The 18,322-nt window shown below is 40.5% G+C and overlaps 1 protein-coding gene across 3 annotated transcripts in view; it reads right to left on the bottom strand.

The window, feature by feature from the left end:
• Positions 1-18,322, bottom strand: part of TMTC1 (transmembrane O-mannosyltransferase targeting cadherins 1) — a 286,995-nt gene that overhangs the window by 11,676 nt on the left and 256,997 nt on the right. For all 3 annotated transcript variants that reach the window (XM_040488521.1, XM_040488523.1, XM_040488522.1), the window contains 5 exons: positions 9,368-9,470; positions 6,970-7,105; positions 5,771-5,915; positions 4,715-4,852; positions 2,449-2,571 (listed from right to left, as the gene is read on the bottom strand). In XM_040488521.1, the coding sequence (XP_040344455.1) occupies positions 2,449-2,571; positions 4,715-4,852; positions 5,771-5,915; positions 6,970-7,105; positions 9,368-9,470 (645 nt within the window). The remainder of the gene's footprint in view (positions 1-2,448; positions 2,572-4,714; positions 4,853-5,770; positions 5,916-6,969; positions 7,106-9,367; positions 9,471-18,322) is intronic.

The raw sequence follows: 18,322 nt of genomic DNA, 5'->3' as shown, positions 1-18,322 counted from the left end.
TGATCAACCATTGTTACTTGGCACATCCGTGTATTTCTGATCAATCATTGTTGCTTGGCACATCCGTGTATTCCTGATTTCCCCATGACTTGTTTGTACCTGTCTATAAAAGGGGCGTAAAAACCTCTCTCAGGACCTCTCGGCGTCACCAGCAACGAGTGCGCGGAGGTCCAGGTTCCAACCTGCGATAAATGACCCTTGCTGCTTAGCTTTGACTCTGGACTCTGGTGGTTCGTTTTTGGGGGTCTCTTAGACTCTGGGCATTTCAATTTCTATCAACAGAGATGAGGGTGTAGGGTAGAAGTTAGGAACCTGGATTCAAATCCCAGCTCCATCTCTTACCCTCTGTGACCTTGAGCAAGTTACACAACCTTTGAGTCTCAGTTTACTCAACTGTAAGATGGAGACCATGACCATAGCTTCCTTATATGACTGTTGCAAAGATTAAAATACTGAATACATGTAATCATAAATAAAAATGTTAATAGATTTTAGCTGCTACTGTTAGCCCAAGGCCCTACTCCTACCTTTCATAGATCTAGCCACTTTAATTTTTTTTTAATCTTTATTTTTGAGAGAGACAAGGCATATGAGTGGGGGAGGAACAGAGAGAGAGGGAGACACAGAATCCAAGGCAGGCTCCGGGCCCTCAGCTGTCAGCACAGAGCCTGACGTGGGGCTCAAACTCATGAACTGCAAATTCATGATCTGAGCTGAAGTCAGACGCTCAATCGACTGAGCCATCCAGGCACCCCAATCTGGCCACTTTAAAATGATTATTTGATCTATTAGTTAAGCAACTAGAAAATACTTTGGTTTTCAATACAATGTATAAGATACGATATAGATACCAAATAACTATTTATAATTTAATTACACATTAATCAAATTGTCATGTTAGGTATAAGTAACTTAAGGTATTAAAAAATGTTCACAGGGGCACCTGGGTGGCTCAGTCGGTTGAGCATCTGACTTCGACTCAGATCATGATCTCGCAGTTCGTGGGTTCAAGCCCCGCGTCAGGTTCTGTGCTGACAGCTCAGAACCTGGAGCCTGTTTTGGATTCTGTGTCTCCCTCTTTCTCTGCCCCTCCCCCACTCGTGCTCTGTCTCTGTCTCAGAAATAAATAAACATTAAAAAAATGTTCACAGGGCAGAGAAAAGTGCACACTTTCTGCTTTAAATATGCCACTGTTTCTGATTTAAGGGTTCACATTCAAATTAGTTTCCCCAAATATCTTTGCATGTGTTTTTGAATATTTTAAAAATCACTCACTGTTTTCAAAAACAATAATATCATTTAAAATTTTACTTTCCCCATGTTGTATTTAGTGTAATTTTATGACTTCATTAATTCCAACTTGTGGCTTTACCAGAAATGCTTGGTATTTCTATAACATTTCTATTTGCTTGCAATATCGTTTTGATTTCAAGCTGTGTATAAATTTTATTTGAATGCCTATAAGATGCAAGATGTGGGGCGCCTGGGTGGCACAGTCGGTTAAGCGTCCGACTTCAGCCAGGTCACGATCTCGCGGTCCGTGAGTTCGAGCCCCGCGTCGGGCTCTGGGCTGACAGCTCAGAGCCTGGAGCCTGTTTCGGATTCTGTGTCTCCCTCTCTCTCTGCCCCTCCACCGTTCATGCTCTGTCTCTCTCTGTCCCAAAAATAAATAAATGTTGAAAAAAAAAATTAAAAAAAAGATGCAAGATGTTATGTTTTGGAACACAGAGGGAAGCAGTCCCCTTCTATAAGGAGAAGTCTAATCTAACTGGGGAGCAGGCGTTATGCACGGGCCCGGGGGGGGGGGGGGGGGGTGAGGGGGGGAGGCGGGGGACGGAGAAGACAGAGGGAGGGGAGAAAAAGACCTAACAATACAGTGTAATATATGATACTTTCAAATGACTTGTAGAGATAGTAAATGTTTTAAAAGTTCACGGGAAACAAGAAAGGATAGTCCAAGGAGAAAGGATAGGCCAGATGAGCTTCCAGAAGGAGGAGGACACAGGCTGTGTCTTAGTGGATTCTGACAGGGAATCTGTGGGGAATTGGGGATGGCGGAGTGTAGAAGGATGTTACAAGGATGTGTGGAAATGCCAAAGCTATTCAGCACTAGTCCACCCAGACTAGAGGGTTATTGCAGGCAAACAGAGAGAGTGAGGGTGGCAGAGAGAGAAACTGGTTTGAGGGAAAAATGTGGAATTACTTTAGGCACCAAGTTAAAAGTAATCATTCAGAAAATAATGTGGAGGTATTGCAGAACTCTGAATACTAAAAATCCAAAGGCTCAATGATAAAAACTAAACATACAACATCATGGTAATTAATCAGAAAATTCACTCCACAAACATGCCAATGATCTTAAATTTTGCCACATATGCTTCATTAAAGATTGAGAGTATTAATCTGAATCCCTTCATTTAATAACATAATTTTATTAAGTGTTTATACCTCAAAAGCTTTATCCAGAAGATTCTGCTCTCTTAGTTGGTTTCCTTTTGTGAAAAAAAGTTCAGATACGACTTTAGGGTCCTTTGGCTTCAGCTGGAGAGCTTTGTCTATAGCATCGAGTGCCTATAACAGGTTTGAAAATAAAACAGAATAAGTAGATTAAATGAAGAAAGACTAACTTAAATGATAAAATGTATACTTTTTGTCCTTATGTATTAGCTGGTGTGGTAAATGACAATCAAAACACATTCTTCACTCTCTCTGATGTTCTCACTGAGAAATAATGTGGCCCTAACAAGATAATCTCCCTATACTCCAGGGTTTCCATTTATATTAGTGACAATGAAATGTCCTTGGCCATTCCATAGGAAGATCATGTGATAAAGCTGAAAGGAAACAAGATCTGGCGTCATTTGTTTTGCCCTGCCTGTGTCCATCTGGACCCCTCCAATCATGGCCTCCTCTTAGGTCCTTGGTGCCAACTGTGGCCCCCAGCCCCCCCCCCCCCAGCACCCACTGCCCCATCCCCTGCAGCCAGGGATCCCTTCAAAGCACAAACCTCACCATGCTGCTTTTCTCCATAAAATCCCAAAAGCTTGGGGTGCCTGGGTGGCTCAGTTGTTAAGCGTCTGACTTTGGCTCAGGACATGATCTCACAGTTCATGAGTTTGAGCCCCACATTGGTGAGCTTGAGCCCTGCTTCAAGTGACCTTGAGCTCCACTTCAGGTAAACACGAGCCCTTCTTCTCTTTTTCTCTCTCTGCCCCTCCTGAGATTCTCACTCTCTCTGCCCCTTGCTCACTCCCCACCCCCTCTCTCAAAAACAAAAAACAAACAAACAAAAACAAACAAAAAAACCCCAAAGCTTCTCCCAAGATACGAAACAAAACCCTTGCCCTGGTCCCACACCCTGTGGGGTATTGTCCCCAGCAACCTCTACAGCCATTATCTTACACAGTGCCCTGCTCCCTTCATGCCCATCCCTCAGACTTGTTACTTGCTGCTGCCACAGGGCCTTTGCACATACTTTATCCTGCCTAGAATGCTTTTCATTGCCCTCCTTTGTCTAACAACTCCTATTTATCATTCAGCATTCACCTTCATATCACTCTGCAGGGAACCTAACCTCCCAGATCACTCAGGTCCCTGATTATATGCCTTGAGAACCATGTCACTCTTCATGACATCACTGAGCACAGCTATAATTTTATATCTGTTTTGCGATTGCTTTTTTTCTCATTATTTTTTTTCAACGTTTTTTATTTATTGTGGGACAGAGAGACACAGAGCATGAACAGGGGAGGGGCAGAGAGAGAGGGAGACACAGAATCGGAAACAGGCTCCAGGCTCCGAGCCATCAGCCCAGAGCCCGACGCGGGGCTTGAACTCACGGACCACGAGATCGTGACTTGGCTGAAGTCGGACGCTTAACCGACTGCACCACCCAGGCGCCCCTTTGTGATTGCTTTTTTAATCTTGGTTTCCTCTTCTACTATAAACTCCATGAGGACAAAAGTGAGTTTTTGTTTGTTTGTTTGTTTTTCTTATACCGCTTTATTCCTGGTACCTGCCACAGTGTCTGGCATATAGCAGGCATTCAATAAATATTTTGTTGAGTCAGTTCATAAGTTTACTGGCTATGTTACTTTTAAAATGGAGATAAACAATAACAGTTGCAACACAGGGTCACTGACCTATATAAGGGTGTTATAAGGACTCTATAAAAATATAATTGAAGGAACATGGAAAATGATAAAGCATACAAATGACAAAGCATATAAAGTTAGTGTTTATAGAGTTAGGTGAAAACAAACTGAGATAATATCACACAAAATCTTTATTTATTTTTTAAATATTTATTTATTTATTTTGTGGGGGGAATGGAGAGAGAGAGAGACAGAGAGACAGAGAGACAGAGGGAGACAGGGGGAGGGAGAATCCTAAGCAGGCTCTGAGATGTCAGCAGAGCTCAATCTAACAAACTGAAGCTCATGACCTGAGCTGAAATCGAGAGTTGCATACTTAACTGACTGAGCCATCCAGGTGCCCCTCACATAAAATCTTTAGACAAAAGATTAGTCAAGAAAATATTTCAAGGGGACATATTAGCAGTTAAGGGGATATCTGCAAAAAACATCCAGAAGATAGGCCATGCCAACAGATGATAGTCAAGACTGCTCCGCCTTGTAAACGTGCAGACTGGAGAGTCAGTCAGGTGCACACCATCTTCCACCTGTGGATCCAAACGACTCCCGTGTCCCTCTACCTTGTCGTGGCGTTCCTGCTTGCTGTAGATTGCTGACAACAGGCGGTAGCATTCGAGGCATCCAGTCTCCTCTGACACGATGTGGTTGGTCATCTTTTCAGCTTCTTTTGTCTGACCCATTACGGCCAAAACCTGAGCCTGCAAAACCACATGACCTTGGCTTCAGAGCCAGTTTGTCATCACTTCATCAAATACAGCATCTCTGAATAGGGGCGTGTCAGAAACACTCCAGAAAAAAAAAATGTTCAGCTTCTATCTGAGATTCACAGAGGGAGATGAATTCCCACAGTTTACAGGTTCTAATTTTTTGTTGTTCATTTCTGTTTATTTATTTAGGAGAATAATGCATGATACGTGAATAGCAGGGACACCAAAGACATCAGTGAAATGACTTGTGACTTTTTTTAAAAGTTGACTAAATATTTTAAAAAAGAAATGATTTCTTATGGTTTCAACAGGACATTGCATTTATAATGAGTTTGATTTGTTACAAATCTAAAAAAGAGTAACAAAAATGCAAATTTCCAAATTGAAATTAAAAAATATTGTTGATACTAATTTCCTAAACTTGATAATCATACTGTGGTTGTATTAGAGAATGTCCTCGTTCTTAGGAACTATTTGCTGAAGTACTTAGAAATAAAGGGTGTGGGATCTATAACTGTCATGTGGCTCACAAAAAAATACTATGCGTTTGCACACATACTTAAATATGTACATAGGTACATATATGGATGCATATACACAAGGCATTGATAAACAAATTCATCAAAATGCTAAAAGTTGATGGAGCTGGGTGAAAGGGTGTACGGGAGCTATTTACTATTCTTGCAAATTTTTTAAGTTTGAAATCATTTCGAACCAAAAACTTAAAAAAGTTTTTAGTGTCTGTGTGTTTGGTGAATGGCTCTAACACTGGTTACATGGATAGTCAGAAAACGGATGTACTGTAGCATCCTACTTGCAGTGCTACAGTTGCAGTTCTGAGGCTTCTGACTCCAACTCTGCACTGCACCCTGTGTGTTCCCGCCTCATTTTCTTTAGCAATCTACTTACCAGGGCCAGGCGGAGCTCCCTTTGAGAAGGCTGGAGGGCCGCAGCTTCCCGGTAGATCTGCAGAGCTTCCTCATATCGGCCAGTGTTATAATACAGCGCTCCCAAAGGTGATAATATCTCAGCTTTGCGGGACACCTGCAGTGCGCTAAGTTTTCAGAAAGATGAAGTGACACTTCTAATAGGTACCTTTCGAAAGTTCAAAACGCAGATTTAGGGATGACAGTCCACAGTTGGAGACTCTGCTTCAACATGGTGTCTGGTTTTTATTTTTTTATTTTATTTAAATAAAATGTTTATTTTTGAAACAGAGACAGAGAGCAAACGGGGGAGAGTCAGAAAGAGGGAGACACAGAATCTGAAGCAGGCTCCAGGCTGTCAGCACAGAGCCCAATGCGGGGCAAGAACTCACGGACTGTGAGATCATGACCTGAGCCGAAGTCAGACACTTAACTGACTGAGCTACCCAGGCGCCCCTGGTCTCTGGTTTTTATAATCAAGAAGACTGTTTTGTTTTGTTTTGTTTTTAAATTTTTTTTCAACGTTTATTTATTTTTGCGACAGAGAGAGACAGAGCATGAACGGGGGAGGGGCAGAGAGAGAGGGAGACACAGAATCGGAAACAGGCTCCAGGCTCTGAGCCATCAGCCCAGAGCCTGACGCGGGGCTCGAACTCATGGACCGCGAGATCGTGACCTGGCTGAAGTCGGACGCTTAACCGACTGCGCCACCCAGGCGCCCCAAGAAGACTGTTTTTAAAAAGATCATGACGCCGCCCTCTGACTATAAGAATGTCTCTAGTGACCTATCAATATGCACACTGAGCTCCAAGGATCGTTTCCATTAATGGTGATAGGCTTGTTCTGATGTATGCACAGTCTTTCCACCACATCCATTTTTGAAACTGCTATTTATGGCTTGGGCTGCAGTCCATAGCCTCAGAAAACAATGGGCTGACCAAAGCAGGAATTACATTCCAACCTTGGTTTAGCACCGTGTTCTAACCAGCAGGCAGAAAAGCCATTCACTGGGACACCATTAAGGGTTTGGTTTTATTTTCTTTGGAGATAAGACTCTGTGTTGCCTGAATTGACAAAATCTGTTAATATTCTAAAGGCATGTCTGCTTCAATTACATAAAAATTGGAAGGGCAACTACTGACATCCTTGGGCAACTTACAAAGTGAAGAAAAGGAATTTTACCGTTTATACCATTCTTCGGCCAAACTGTTCTCGCCCAATGACCTGTAGAGTCTCCCCAGATTCACCATAGCTACGTGATGACTTGGGCTGAGTGTGATGGCCTGCTGGTAATGGGCCACTGCCTTCTCCGGAGAGCCTGTAATCAGTGGTAGTTGGAAATAATTATACAACACACGAGGCTCTTCAATTTCTCTTCTGATGTAGATCATTCTTCTTTGTATTACTGAGTCATACCATCAATGATTCAGTGTGTAAATTAACTTGTATTTTGGCTTCATCTCCTTGCCACTGAGTAACTTTGGGCCATTTTACTATTCATTCCCACTTCCAAGGAAATTAATAGTAAAAAAGCAATGAAAACTAAAATCTATTTCTTTTATTACACGTATCATTTTAGCCAAAGTGTTTTCTGGCCATTGCCCTAGCAAGTATGATGTTTTGAGATCATCAATGATTGTTATTTATGCGAGATATTGTTGCTTCTCATTATACTAAAAAACAGAATAGGCTATTATAGAAACAAAACTGTCCTGAAACAATTTCTAAGGGTTGGTCTCAATTACTGTACTGCAACATAGTAATCGAGGCACTGCTTTAAAGAAGTATGTATCAGCCAGATCTTGAAAATCTTTTTATTTTTTTTTATTTTTTTATTTTTTTAAATTTTTTTTTTCAACGTTTATTTATTTTTGTGACAGAGAGAGACAGAGCATGAACAGGGGAGGGGCAGAGAGAGAGGGAGACACAGAATCGGAAACAGGCTCCAGGCTCTGAGCCATCAGGCCAGAGCCCGACGCGGGGCTCGAACTCACGGACCGCGAGATCGTGACCTGGCTGAAGTCGGACGCTTAACCGACTGCGCCACCCAGGCGCCCCGAAAATCTTTTTAAAAATGATACATTCTTGTTAAATGGGATTTATATAATGGGGTTTTAATAATAATAATAATAATAATAATAATAATAATGCTACCGTGTGTGTATTCAACACATTACATATTTTAAAATATTTTAATTAAATGATCTTCACAGGTATTTTTGATACTAGTTAGCTGCCTTTAGATACCATTTAGCTGTCTTTTGGGATTTAAGAGCTATTATAAAATAAACAAAAGTACTACTTTAAAGATATAAACACTAAAGTGCAAAGTGCACTTAGGAGACTTGACAGAAATCCCAAGGCAACTGAGGATGAAGACCAGAACTAGAATCAAGCCTCCGATAAGGTCTCCAAAGAAGCTTCCTAGTGAAATCTTATCTAAGTGGCTGAAAATGGAATGTTTATTACCTGCAGACATCTTAGGCATTAAACGAGACACCATGTATGTATATATACATAGGTCACTGGTAATAGGGAGAATTTCACTAGTATAAAACACATGAAAACAAAGGGAGTGATGAGAAGATACACAGGGTGGCCGGTGAGATTTCTAGGGGAGTGGCATTATTTGTTGTTGAAGCAGAAGGAAGAGGGCTAAGAGGAGACCAACAGGGAGGGGGTCTCTTTGGGTTTTTAGATCTTCATGACACTTAATGTATTATTGTGTTGCTAACAAACCAGCAGGTGGCACTACAAAACAATTTTACATGCAAAAATAAGGGACGTTTCCCAGGAGTTTTGGAATGTAAATTTACATTCTATAAAAAAGAAAAGTTTCAGATATACTAGAAAATAAAAACCCTTTTGAGCATTCATACTGACAAAATAATTAAAATAGAATTTTACCGCAAGGCAGATAGTCTAATACTCAATGAGAACAAAATGGTGCTTTTGCATTAAATTCAAATATCTTTTGATTCTTTATAGGTATTCATAGCATGCCAACAGCATATAGGACACAAATCATAAACAGAATCCCTGCTCAGTAAAGTGTTGCCTTAATAATAGGGAGTAAGTATATTTTATATAGCATCTGTCATGTAAGAGTACTCTTATCAGTTACAATAATATGGTTTCCCTAATGTATATCAAGTAAAGAATGATGGAACAATTCTGGAGGCCTTTTTATCAGATGTGGAAAAGTATTTCCCATCTGCTCGTAACTAGATTCAGAGGCAAGTTCTGCATCATTGCCGAGGAATGTTTCATCATCTTAGGTATATGAACTTGTATAAATGATACTCAAAGGATTGCTACTCATTAAATCATCAAGGCTACTTCCTGACACCTGGGGAGTTTTCCTTAGAGCTGTATGAACTGGGCAGATTATGCTGAGCTGAGCTTGAAGATTTGGAGAAATGACAGCCCCACAGTACAATGTGACTGTCAACAGTGTGAGTTTCCTGCCAAGCCCAGAAGTGAATGGTACTTCTGAGACATTATTGGGGTGGTTGCCATTTTGCTTGATAGATAGTATTATCTAATCTCAATAGAACAGGTTCTCTTTAATTTTACTCACCGGTATCAACTAAGAAAACCCCATAGTTGTTGTGTAAGTCTGAGCTGTCTGGACAGTTCTTTATTCCAGCCTGATAGATTTCCTCAGCTTCCTTAAATCTCTCCTTTAAAAGAGAACAAAGGAAAATAAATGAGAAAGTTAAAAGCAAACAACAATAGGGGCGCCTGGGTGGCTCAGCTGGTTAAGTGTTTGGCTCAGGTCATGATCTCAGGGTGGTGAGATTGATGGAGCCCCGTGCTGGGCTGTGCTGGGCTTGGAGCTGCTTAAGATTCTATCTCTCTCCCTCTGCCCCTCTGCCCCACTCGTGTGCGCACGCTCACTCTCTTTCTCCAAAAAAAGCCCCGAAATACAAAAACTACAACAATAAACTGAATGACGTAAATGGAAAAGATAGAAACTAATTTACTGAGGATCTTGTATGCAATAGGCCAATAGGCACTGAGATCAAACACCGTGTACTTTTAATTGAAGTCAGTGCAATGGCACAAATTCCTACAATTCATATTTATATTTAGTTTCTTTAGGGCAAACAAGCCTACGTTTACTAAGAAGGGACATCTGAAAGGATTTGCCCTACAACTGGAAAAAGCCTCAAATGGTTGTTTGAATGGGATGCCCTCCGCCCCCAGTAACTCTCTGTTTGAAAATGAGGGCTACGTCCATACAGGAGTTTCTTCAGAGGTGACAATGTGACTGGGAGCAGGGACGCCTGCGACGTTTGTCTTACAGCTGCATTGCGTATCAAGCACTCCCTTTACCTACACTGTATGGTTTATTGGCGGAGGTTTTTGAGGAAAGGGGAGGGAGGTTGATGCAGGTTACAGAGGGCTTTGCCTTGACCTTTCTTTACTCAAAATATTTCGATAGCCCACCCAACTGTTCCTTCCCTCCTTTATTCAACCTGTGTGTTCCACCTCAGAGCCACACCCTCCAAAGGGAATACAGGTCTTCTGGAAGGCATACCTCCAACTCCTATCCTTGTGGTAAGTCCCCGCCCAACTATTGCATCTTCAATGGGTCATTTGCTAACTGTCCTGGTCTTCTTCCAAAGATTCACTTTAGCACACTAACAATTCTGAATTAGCTTTTAGGAACATCGTTCACCACCAGCCGAGATTGTCACGTCACGCTTCCTTTTACAATATCAGAAGGTAAAACCTACTTAATGAATCAAAGCTACCCAGGTTCTAACAATTACTCACAAGTGAACACTTTCATGGTTCCCTGGTCCTGCTGGGAAGGTCAGGTAAAAGGAAATGATGCAGCATAAAGCACATAGCAACTGTTCCTTTACTATGCTCTGAGGGTGGACGTTTTCCACAATTTTATCGCAAGTTACCCCTACTAAGCATTCATCCAGACACATGAAAAGGGAATGTACAGCACTAATTTCCTCAGATGTGACACCTTTGGCTTGTGAATAAAAATGCACCGGGTGTTGAACAATAAACCAAGGAGCCTAAATTTGATTTGACCCAGAAAGATAGACATTTGACCCTCTGTGGAATGACTACGGCCATCTCTTTGAATCCACACATTTAAGTACCATTTAGGAAACAAGACGTGGTTTGGATTTGGCAAATTTCACTTATTTGAATTACAAATCCACAGCCCAGCAAAAATTGAGATCTATGTTGCTAAAAAGTATATGCATTTTTTAAAAAAGCATATGTATTTTTGATTGCCAAACAACAAATTGTCAGACTTAAAAAAAAATAAAGATGAATGAAAATCCCCAAATCATCTCTCAATCTATTAAAGAGAAGAAAAATTTTATGAAGATATCATCCAGGGGCACCTGGGTGGCTCAGTCGTTTGAGCATCTGACTCCTGGTTCTGGCTCAGGTCATGATCTCTCAGTTTTGTGAATTCAAGCCCTGTGTCTGGCTCTGCACCGTTAGCACAGAGCCTGCTTGGGATTCTCTTTCTCTCCATCTCTCTCTGCCCCTCCCCTGCTCACACTGTCTCTGTCTCTGTCTCTGTCAAAGTAAATAAATAAAGTTTAAAAAAAAAAAAAGAGAAGATATCATCCTTTGAAGGACCAACAAATTTGTGTGTGGGTGTGCGTGTGTGTGTCTTTAGACACAGGCAGAACACAAATTATCTAAGCCTCTGATCAAGTTAATAGCTACAGAGTACTATTGCAAACGTATTCATTTATTCATTCATTCAAGACATATTTACCGCAATGGCTGTAGAGAGCATGGTATAATGATTAGGGATCGGGCTGCCAGTGTTTCACTATACGGATTGGAATCCCAGACCCACCATTTACTATCTATGTGACCTTACTTCCCCTCTACGTGCCCAGTTGTAACATAGGGATACCAGTAGTACCTATCTCATAGGGTTGTTGTGACAATTAAATGGATTAAAACATGTTAAGTATGTAGCACAATGCGTAGCACATAGCACCTTGTCACGATAGGATATGTCATGTCACATCCTTATCATTACCACTCCTTAGTGCTGGCATTGCTACGTGTATCACTGGGAGACAGATGCCAAAAACACGCAGATGAATAAAACAAAATCCCTCTGTTTTAGGAGCTCAAAGATGAGTGAACTATCAAATACAACCCAATGAGAGCAGTGTTTTGAAACGATTAAATACAGCTGCTCTTGAGCTCAGGTGTGCTAGAGTTGTCACTGAGGCCACATGGAGCGTCATGGCCCTGTCCAAGTGGCATCTTAGCCAAGAGTTTCAAGTTCCTTTCCTATCAAATATGAAAAATAATTAGCTTAGGTGTTTTCCTTTTAACTTTTCTTAATCATCTTCTGAAACAGAGGTCAATAAACATCTAATATCCTGGAGGCAACCAGAGAAAGAATACGCTGGCTAATCCAAACCTGAGTAATCAGCTCCTGAAAATCTCAAGTTTCCTGTGTTAGCATTCAACTAGTGAGACTGTTTGACTGTGATGCTATTTTTGTGTTAAAGGATCAAATTTTGTATATCACATGGTACTTTTAAAACACACTAACATAGTCATGATAAAATCAAAATTAAAAAAATCCCACCCAATTATTAAAAATACAATGGATGAGGGGCACCCGGGTGGCTCAGTCAGTTGAGCATCCGACTCTTGATTTTGGGTCAGGTCATGATCTCGCAGTAGTAAGACTGAGACCTATGCTGGGCTCTGCGCTGAGCACTGAGCCTCTTGGGATTCTCTCTCCCCGTCTCCTGCGCCCCTCCACCCCCCTCAAAAAATAAGGTGGGGGAGATTGTCAGCAGAGGAGATAAAAGAATATTAGAGCTGGAAACAATATTAAAAACAGTAACTCACCACCATTTTTAACTAATGAAGAAACCTGGCTGCAAAGTGGTTAAGAGACTTGCCCCAAATCTCATAGCTACATGGGGACAGAGAACAGAATTTAGGTTTTCAGTGGACACACAGGGAATGGGTGAACCCTGAATAAAAGCAGTATTTCTGGAAATAATGGTGTCTCTGGCATCAACAGAAACAATTACACTTTTGGATATCCATCCCCTCAACAAATATTTTGTGAGCACCACACACATGCCAAGCATACAGTGGAGATAGAAGAGTGAACAAACAAGACAGACGATCCTGCCATGGCAGTTGAGTGGGATTCAGATAGGAAGAAGACATTGCAATGTACTGTGACAGCATCAGGGGAGGAGAAGCACAAGGTACTCGGGGCAACCAGAAGTGACATGACATCCAGACTTGAGATGAGATAGATTCTCTACACCTGTCATGATCCAAATACCCGAGAATGCTGGTTACCATTAACTCCAGCAGCTGCATCACATAAAAATGTGTTTGAAAAATATCCCTGGCTACTTCAGATCTTAGAGCCATCACTGTATAACTAAACTGTGGGAGAGCTGAAAGGTGTGTTTCCTAAAAAGAATATACACGTGATGTCTTCACGTTCTAACTTGCCGAAGTCAAATACAACATTCAACAACAGTTTTCAAATACAATTACTCCTTTACCTGATTTAATTTTGCTTTTTCCCACATTCTTGCTACTCTGAAGTAGCCAGAGAGATCACCTTTTTCATCTAAAACTTCTCTTATTTGGGGGTTTATGAGCTGGGTTTCCTCTAGAAATGCAATTTTCAAAGTCCAAAGAAGTAATGGGACTTAAAACACCATGCGTGTCAAGGGCAAGTCATCACATCCCTGTGCCTCCGGGAACCCAAGGGCTATCTCAAGACTCTGGGTCTATGAATAATGTCTTCAATATCTGTCTTTTCCTTTCGCTTGACTGTAAATTTCAAGGAATGATTAACTCCACTTATTAAAAAACAAAAAGGAACCACCACCGCGGGAGAAAAATACCTTCTAGGTGTTTATTTAAAATAAATTCCACCTTCTCTGGAAGGGCAATGCATTTATCTTGACAAGTAGTAGTACTGAATCCCTGAAGCTCTATTTCAAGCACTCACTTTTCATTTACCTCATCTGGCTAGATGTCCTGACCTAAGCTAATCATTCCTAGTCTCTACTGACTTGTGAGATTCAGAGGAAATGAATATAAGCTATTTATAGGACAACTTTAATTAAAAATGCTTGTGACCAGAGAATGGCTCTGACAAATAATACTGTCTGCTTTACACCAGAGTCCCCAAGAACCGCTGTCTCAGCATGAAATCACCTTTGAGGGTGATGGTTAAAATGGGCAGCATGCAAGCATGGGCTCCTCTCCAAGGCTGAAGCATTTTCAGGACTGTGGAAATAAAATGGGCCTTGGGGGAGAAATAAAACATAGTCAACATCTCCACTTCTTACATGCTGTAATTACCCAACACAACACGCTTTTTACCTCAAGGAAAGGAAAGTGAAGAGTAGATCTTTGGAAAAGGCACCTTGACTGCAATTTACTCTCTTGGGTCAACCAATATGTTTGGAAAACTTCTTACAGTTCAAGTTGCAGCAGCCAGGAGGACAAATGGACATGGGCTTAATGCAGCAGTCCTCAAACTTCTTGGTTTTGTGGATACTTTTATACTCTAAAAATTACTGAGGACCCCCAAAGAGCTTTGTTTATGTGGGCTACATCTGTCAATATTTACCACAACAGACATAAAGCTGAGAAATTTAAAAAATATTTACTAGTTTATTTAAAATATAATAAACTAAAACATAACACATTTGTATGACAATAAAAAATATTTTTCCACCGCAAAAAAAAAAATACTGGCATTATTTCATGTTTTTGCACATCTCTTTAATGTTTGGCTTAATAGAAGACAGCTGGATTCCCATATCTACTTTTGTGCTAATCTATTTTTCATGGGTGCGTGTGTGCTAATCTATTTTTATGTTTTTAGTTGAAGTATGGGAAGAAACGTTGGTCTCACACAGATATTTAATTGGAAAATGGGAGAATATTTTAATAGTTTTTCCATAATTATAAATATGTCATGTATCCTCTAAAAAAATACTGTACACTCACAAAAGAACGAGACTTGTCAGTAGTATTGTGAAAACTGCATTGACCTTCTTGGACCTCAAGTGTCCCCAGTCAACACTTTGTGAACAGCTGGCTTAATGAATGGCCTGTAACGTGCACTTCCTGTGCGGAAGGTGTAAGATGTGGTATTCCAAAGTGGTGAAGGACCTACAGGGAGGAGATGGAAAGTTGTGCTAATGCCCTGACATCATGGTCATGCATCTGAATTGTTTTCTGGAAGTATTTTTATGAACACACAGAGCCATAAGGTTATTTCCCCTTTAGTCCAATGCCTTTATTTACTATGACAAACTTGGTAAGTTTAGGATCAATGGATGTTTAAACTCATGTCTCTAAGAAACTCTTCAAGACAGAGGAGCTCAAAACACACAGCAGAGATTGCCTGCTTTCTCACCCTCTCCTTTGCTTTTATTTTCTTTACAAAACAGTTCTTCCACCCATCAGTCATCAGCCTGGACATTCATGAGAAACAAGCTGCCAATATTTGATGTCTAATTCTCTTTCTCATCCAACTAAAATGAAAATTAACTTGGCATTTCTCCTCACCAAGGAAATGTCAGGTATTTCTTAATCTTGAATTTTTTTTTTTTATCACCCAGCAGACTGTGATCAACACCACACTGTAACAATTTAAGTATGCAAGAAGTAATCACTTTAAAGAGGAAATGCTAAGAATTGTTAAATACAAGCTAAAAGTACGACAAGAGTAAGCAACCACAGGTGTAAAACACTGTCAGGAGACCAGGAAAAAAAGGGGTGGGGGGAGCCCACATTTGCAGAGAATTGCAGTTCCCTCCATCTGCAAACTCTTCTCACACTATTTTGTACTTATTCTCTGTAGGCACACAATTTTCTATTAAGAGATACCACTTTTCTTCACCCCAGAGCTGTCACACGGTCTATTTCCTCTAGCCAGAAAGTTTTTCATATTCATTTTTACCTTGTTCATATCTAAAAGTTCTTTAGGAATCAGATTCAATGTCACTTTTTGGCCACTGCCCCTGTTCTCCATATGTTCCTTCCCACATTAGGTTAGGTCCCTAGAATATTCTCAATGGTACTTTCTCTTTGCACATTTGTTGTAATTGTGTTAGATATTGGATATGGATATGGGACTGTAATTCTTTGCTTAGGGATAGCCTTCCTTCTATACTCTTAAGTTCCATGAGGATAAGGTCCACACCTGATTAGCTCAACAACCCTAATGCTGGGGCACCTGAGTGGCTCGGTTAGTTAAACATCCAACTTCGGCTCAGGTCATGATCTAGCGGTTCGTGAATTCAAGCCCCAAGTCTGGCTCTGTGCTGATAGCTCAGAGCCCAGAGCCTGCTTCAGATTTTGTGTCTCCCGATCTCTCTGCCCCTCCCCTACTTGTGCTCTGTCTCTCTCTCTCTCAAAAAAAAATGAATAAACATTAACAAACAAACAAACAAAAAATCCTAATGCTTAGTGGTACCTGTGCTGAATAATTAAATCAATAAATTATTAAGGGAGGGTCTAGTTCAAGTTGATTTGGCCACAATATATGTGGCTGAATCTACCCAAAGGATGGCAGGAGACTTTTCACTCTTGGTCTATATTCCTAACTTATATTTTATTGCTCCAATTTCTTTTCATTCCTATATCATGTGAAGTCATATCCCAAAATACATAAAAGAAAAATATTTTAAGTGTTATGAAATTAATTAATTGAGTTTTTCAAGAGGCTATAAACCTGGGGCTAGCAACAATTTACAGTAGGTCAGGGTCATAAGCAGTATTAATTTTTTTCCCTTTACTGATAGTGTAATGCAAGCTATATAATCTATTGTAAGAGTAGGCTGGTTAAAAATGATGGTGGGCTTATAAATGTTTACAATCCTATCTGTGAAGCTGGAGTACAGCCAGCTCTGAGTGTTAATGGAGAACCAGGAGAGAACAGTAAGCCCGAGACCACCTTGACTTCGAATCTAAGAGTTTATTTTCTGTTCTCAGTCTTCTTGACTTCTTTGCTATAGTAGACAAACAGGCATATCAGTTTTTTTTTTTTTCTGGATTTTTTTTTTTTTAATGTATCTAACATCTATGACAACTCACCCTCCTGGCTTTCCTCTATCACTTCTCTCTTTCCTTTCCACTCCCTCCACACTCTACCTCATTGACCCTACCCATTACCATGGTCCAATCATGGGACCTCGGTGTCATACAGTGAAAGAGCAGTGCCAATGAGTCAAAAGACCAGGCTTTAGTCCTGGTCCTGACACTAGTTATTTGTCCGACCTTGAGAGGCACTTAATTCTGTGAACTTCGTATTTATCTCTGTAAAATAATCAGGTTAAAAAATTCTTTAAGTTATCCACCCCACCCCCAACACACACACACTATTCTTCATTTTCCCCTCACAGAAATTACCTACTCATAATATGGTTCCATTAATTTGAAGTCCTAAGTCCATCTTCCCAGTCCTAATCTTTCTCACTGCCATCTGCCCACATGCTATTTCCACTTAAATGTTCCACTAACACTCAACACTTAAAGGCTGGATACTGCGGGCAGCAGAGAATACTGGTATCACTCTTTCAGAAAGCAAATTAGTAATGTATCTCAAGAACAATGTAGTAAGGTACCTCACTGAAATATGTTGATACTCTTTGATGTGAGAATTCTACTTTTAGGAATCTATCATTAGAAATGACTCAAAATATTGTTTTGGAAAAGCCATAAGAAAGGAAAAGTTTGGGGTGTCTGGGTGGCTTGGTCGGTTAAGCATCTGACTCTTGATTTCCACTAGATCATGATCTCACAGTTCATGGGTTCAAGCTCCACGTTGGGCTCTGTGCTGACAGAACAGAGACTGCTTGGGATTCTCTCTCTCCCTCTCTCTGCCCCTCCCCTCTTCACTCTTTCTCTCAAAATAAAGAAATCAACTTAAAAACAATTAAAAAAAAAAAGAAAGGAAAAGCACACTGCCACACACATACACAGAACCCAAGTGTACAAAAGTTGGGCTAATTTATTATGTAAATTAGAATATATCATTTTGATAACTAGTAAGTAGCCATTAAAATGGTATTTATGGACCTAAATGTAAGACAGGAAGCCATCAAAATCCTTGAGGAGATAGCAGGCAAAAACCTCTTTGACCTTGGCCACAGCAACTTCTTATTCAACACATCTCCGGAGGCAAGGGAAACAAAAGCAAAAATGAACTACTGGGACCTCATCAAAATAAAAAGCTTCTGCACAGTGAAGGAAGCCATCAGCAAAACTAAATGGCAACCAACGGAATGGGAGAAGATAGTTGCAAACGACATATCAGATAAAGGGTTAGTATCAAAAATCTACAAAGAACTTACCAAACTCAACACCCAAAAAACAAATAATCCACTGAGGAAATGGGCAAAAGACATGAATAGACCCTTCTCCAAAGAAGACATCCAGATGGCCAACCGACACATGAAAAAATGCTCAACATCACTCATCAACAATGAGATACCACCTTACACCTGTCAGAATGGCTAAC

This window comes from Herpailurus yagouaroundi, unplaced genomic scaffold, assembly GCF_014898765.1.
Source record: "Herpailurus yagouaroundi ecotype Mexico unplaced genomic scaffold, PumYag 166, whole genome shotgun sequence".
Taxonomy (NCBI): domain Eukaryota; kingdom Metazoa; phylum Chordata; class Mammalia; order Carnivora; family Felidae; genus Herpailurus; species Herpailurus yagouaroundi.
Note: the sequence above shows the minus strand (reverse complement) of the source record. Positions and strands in the feature narration are given on the sequence as shown.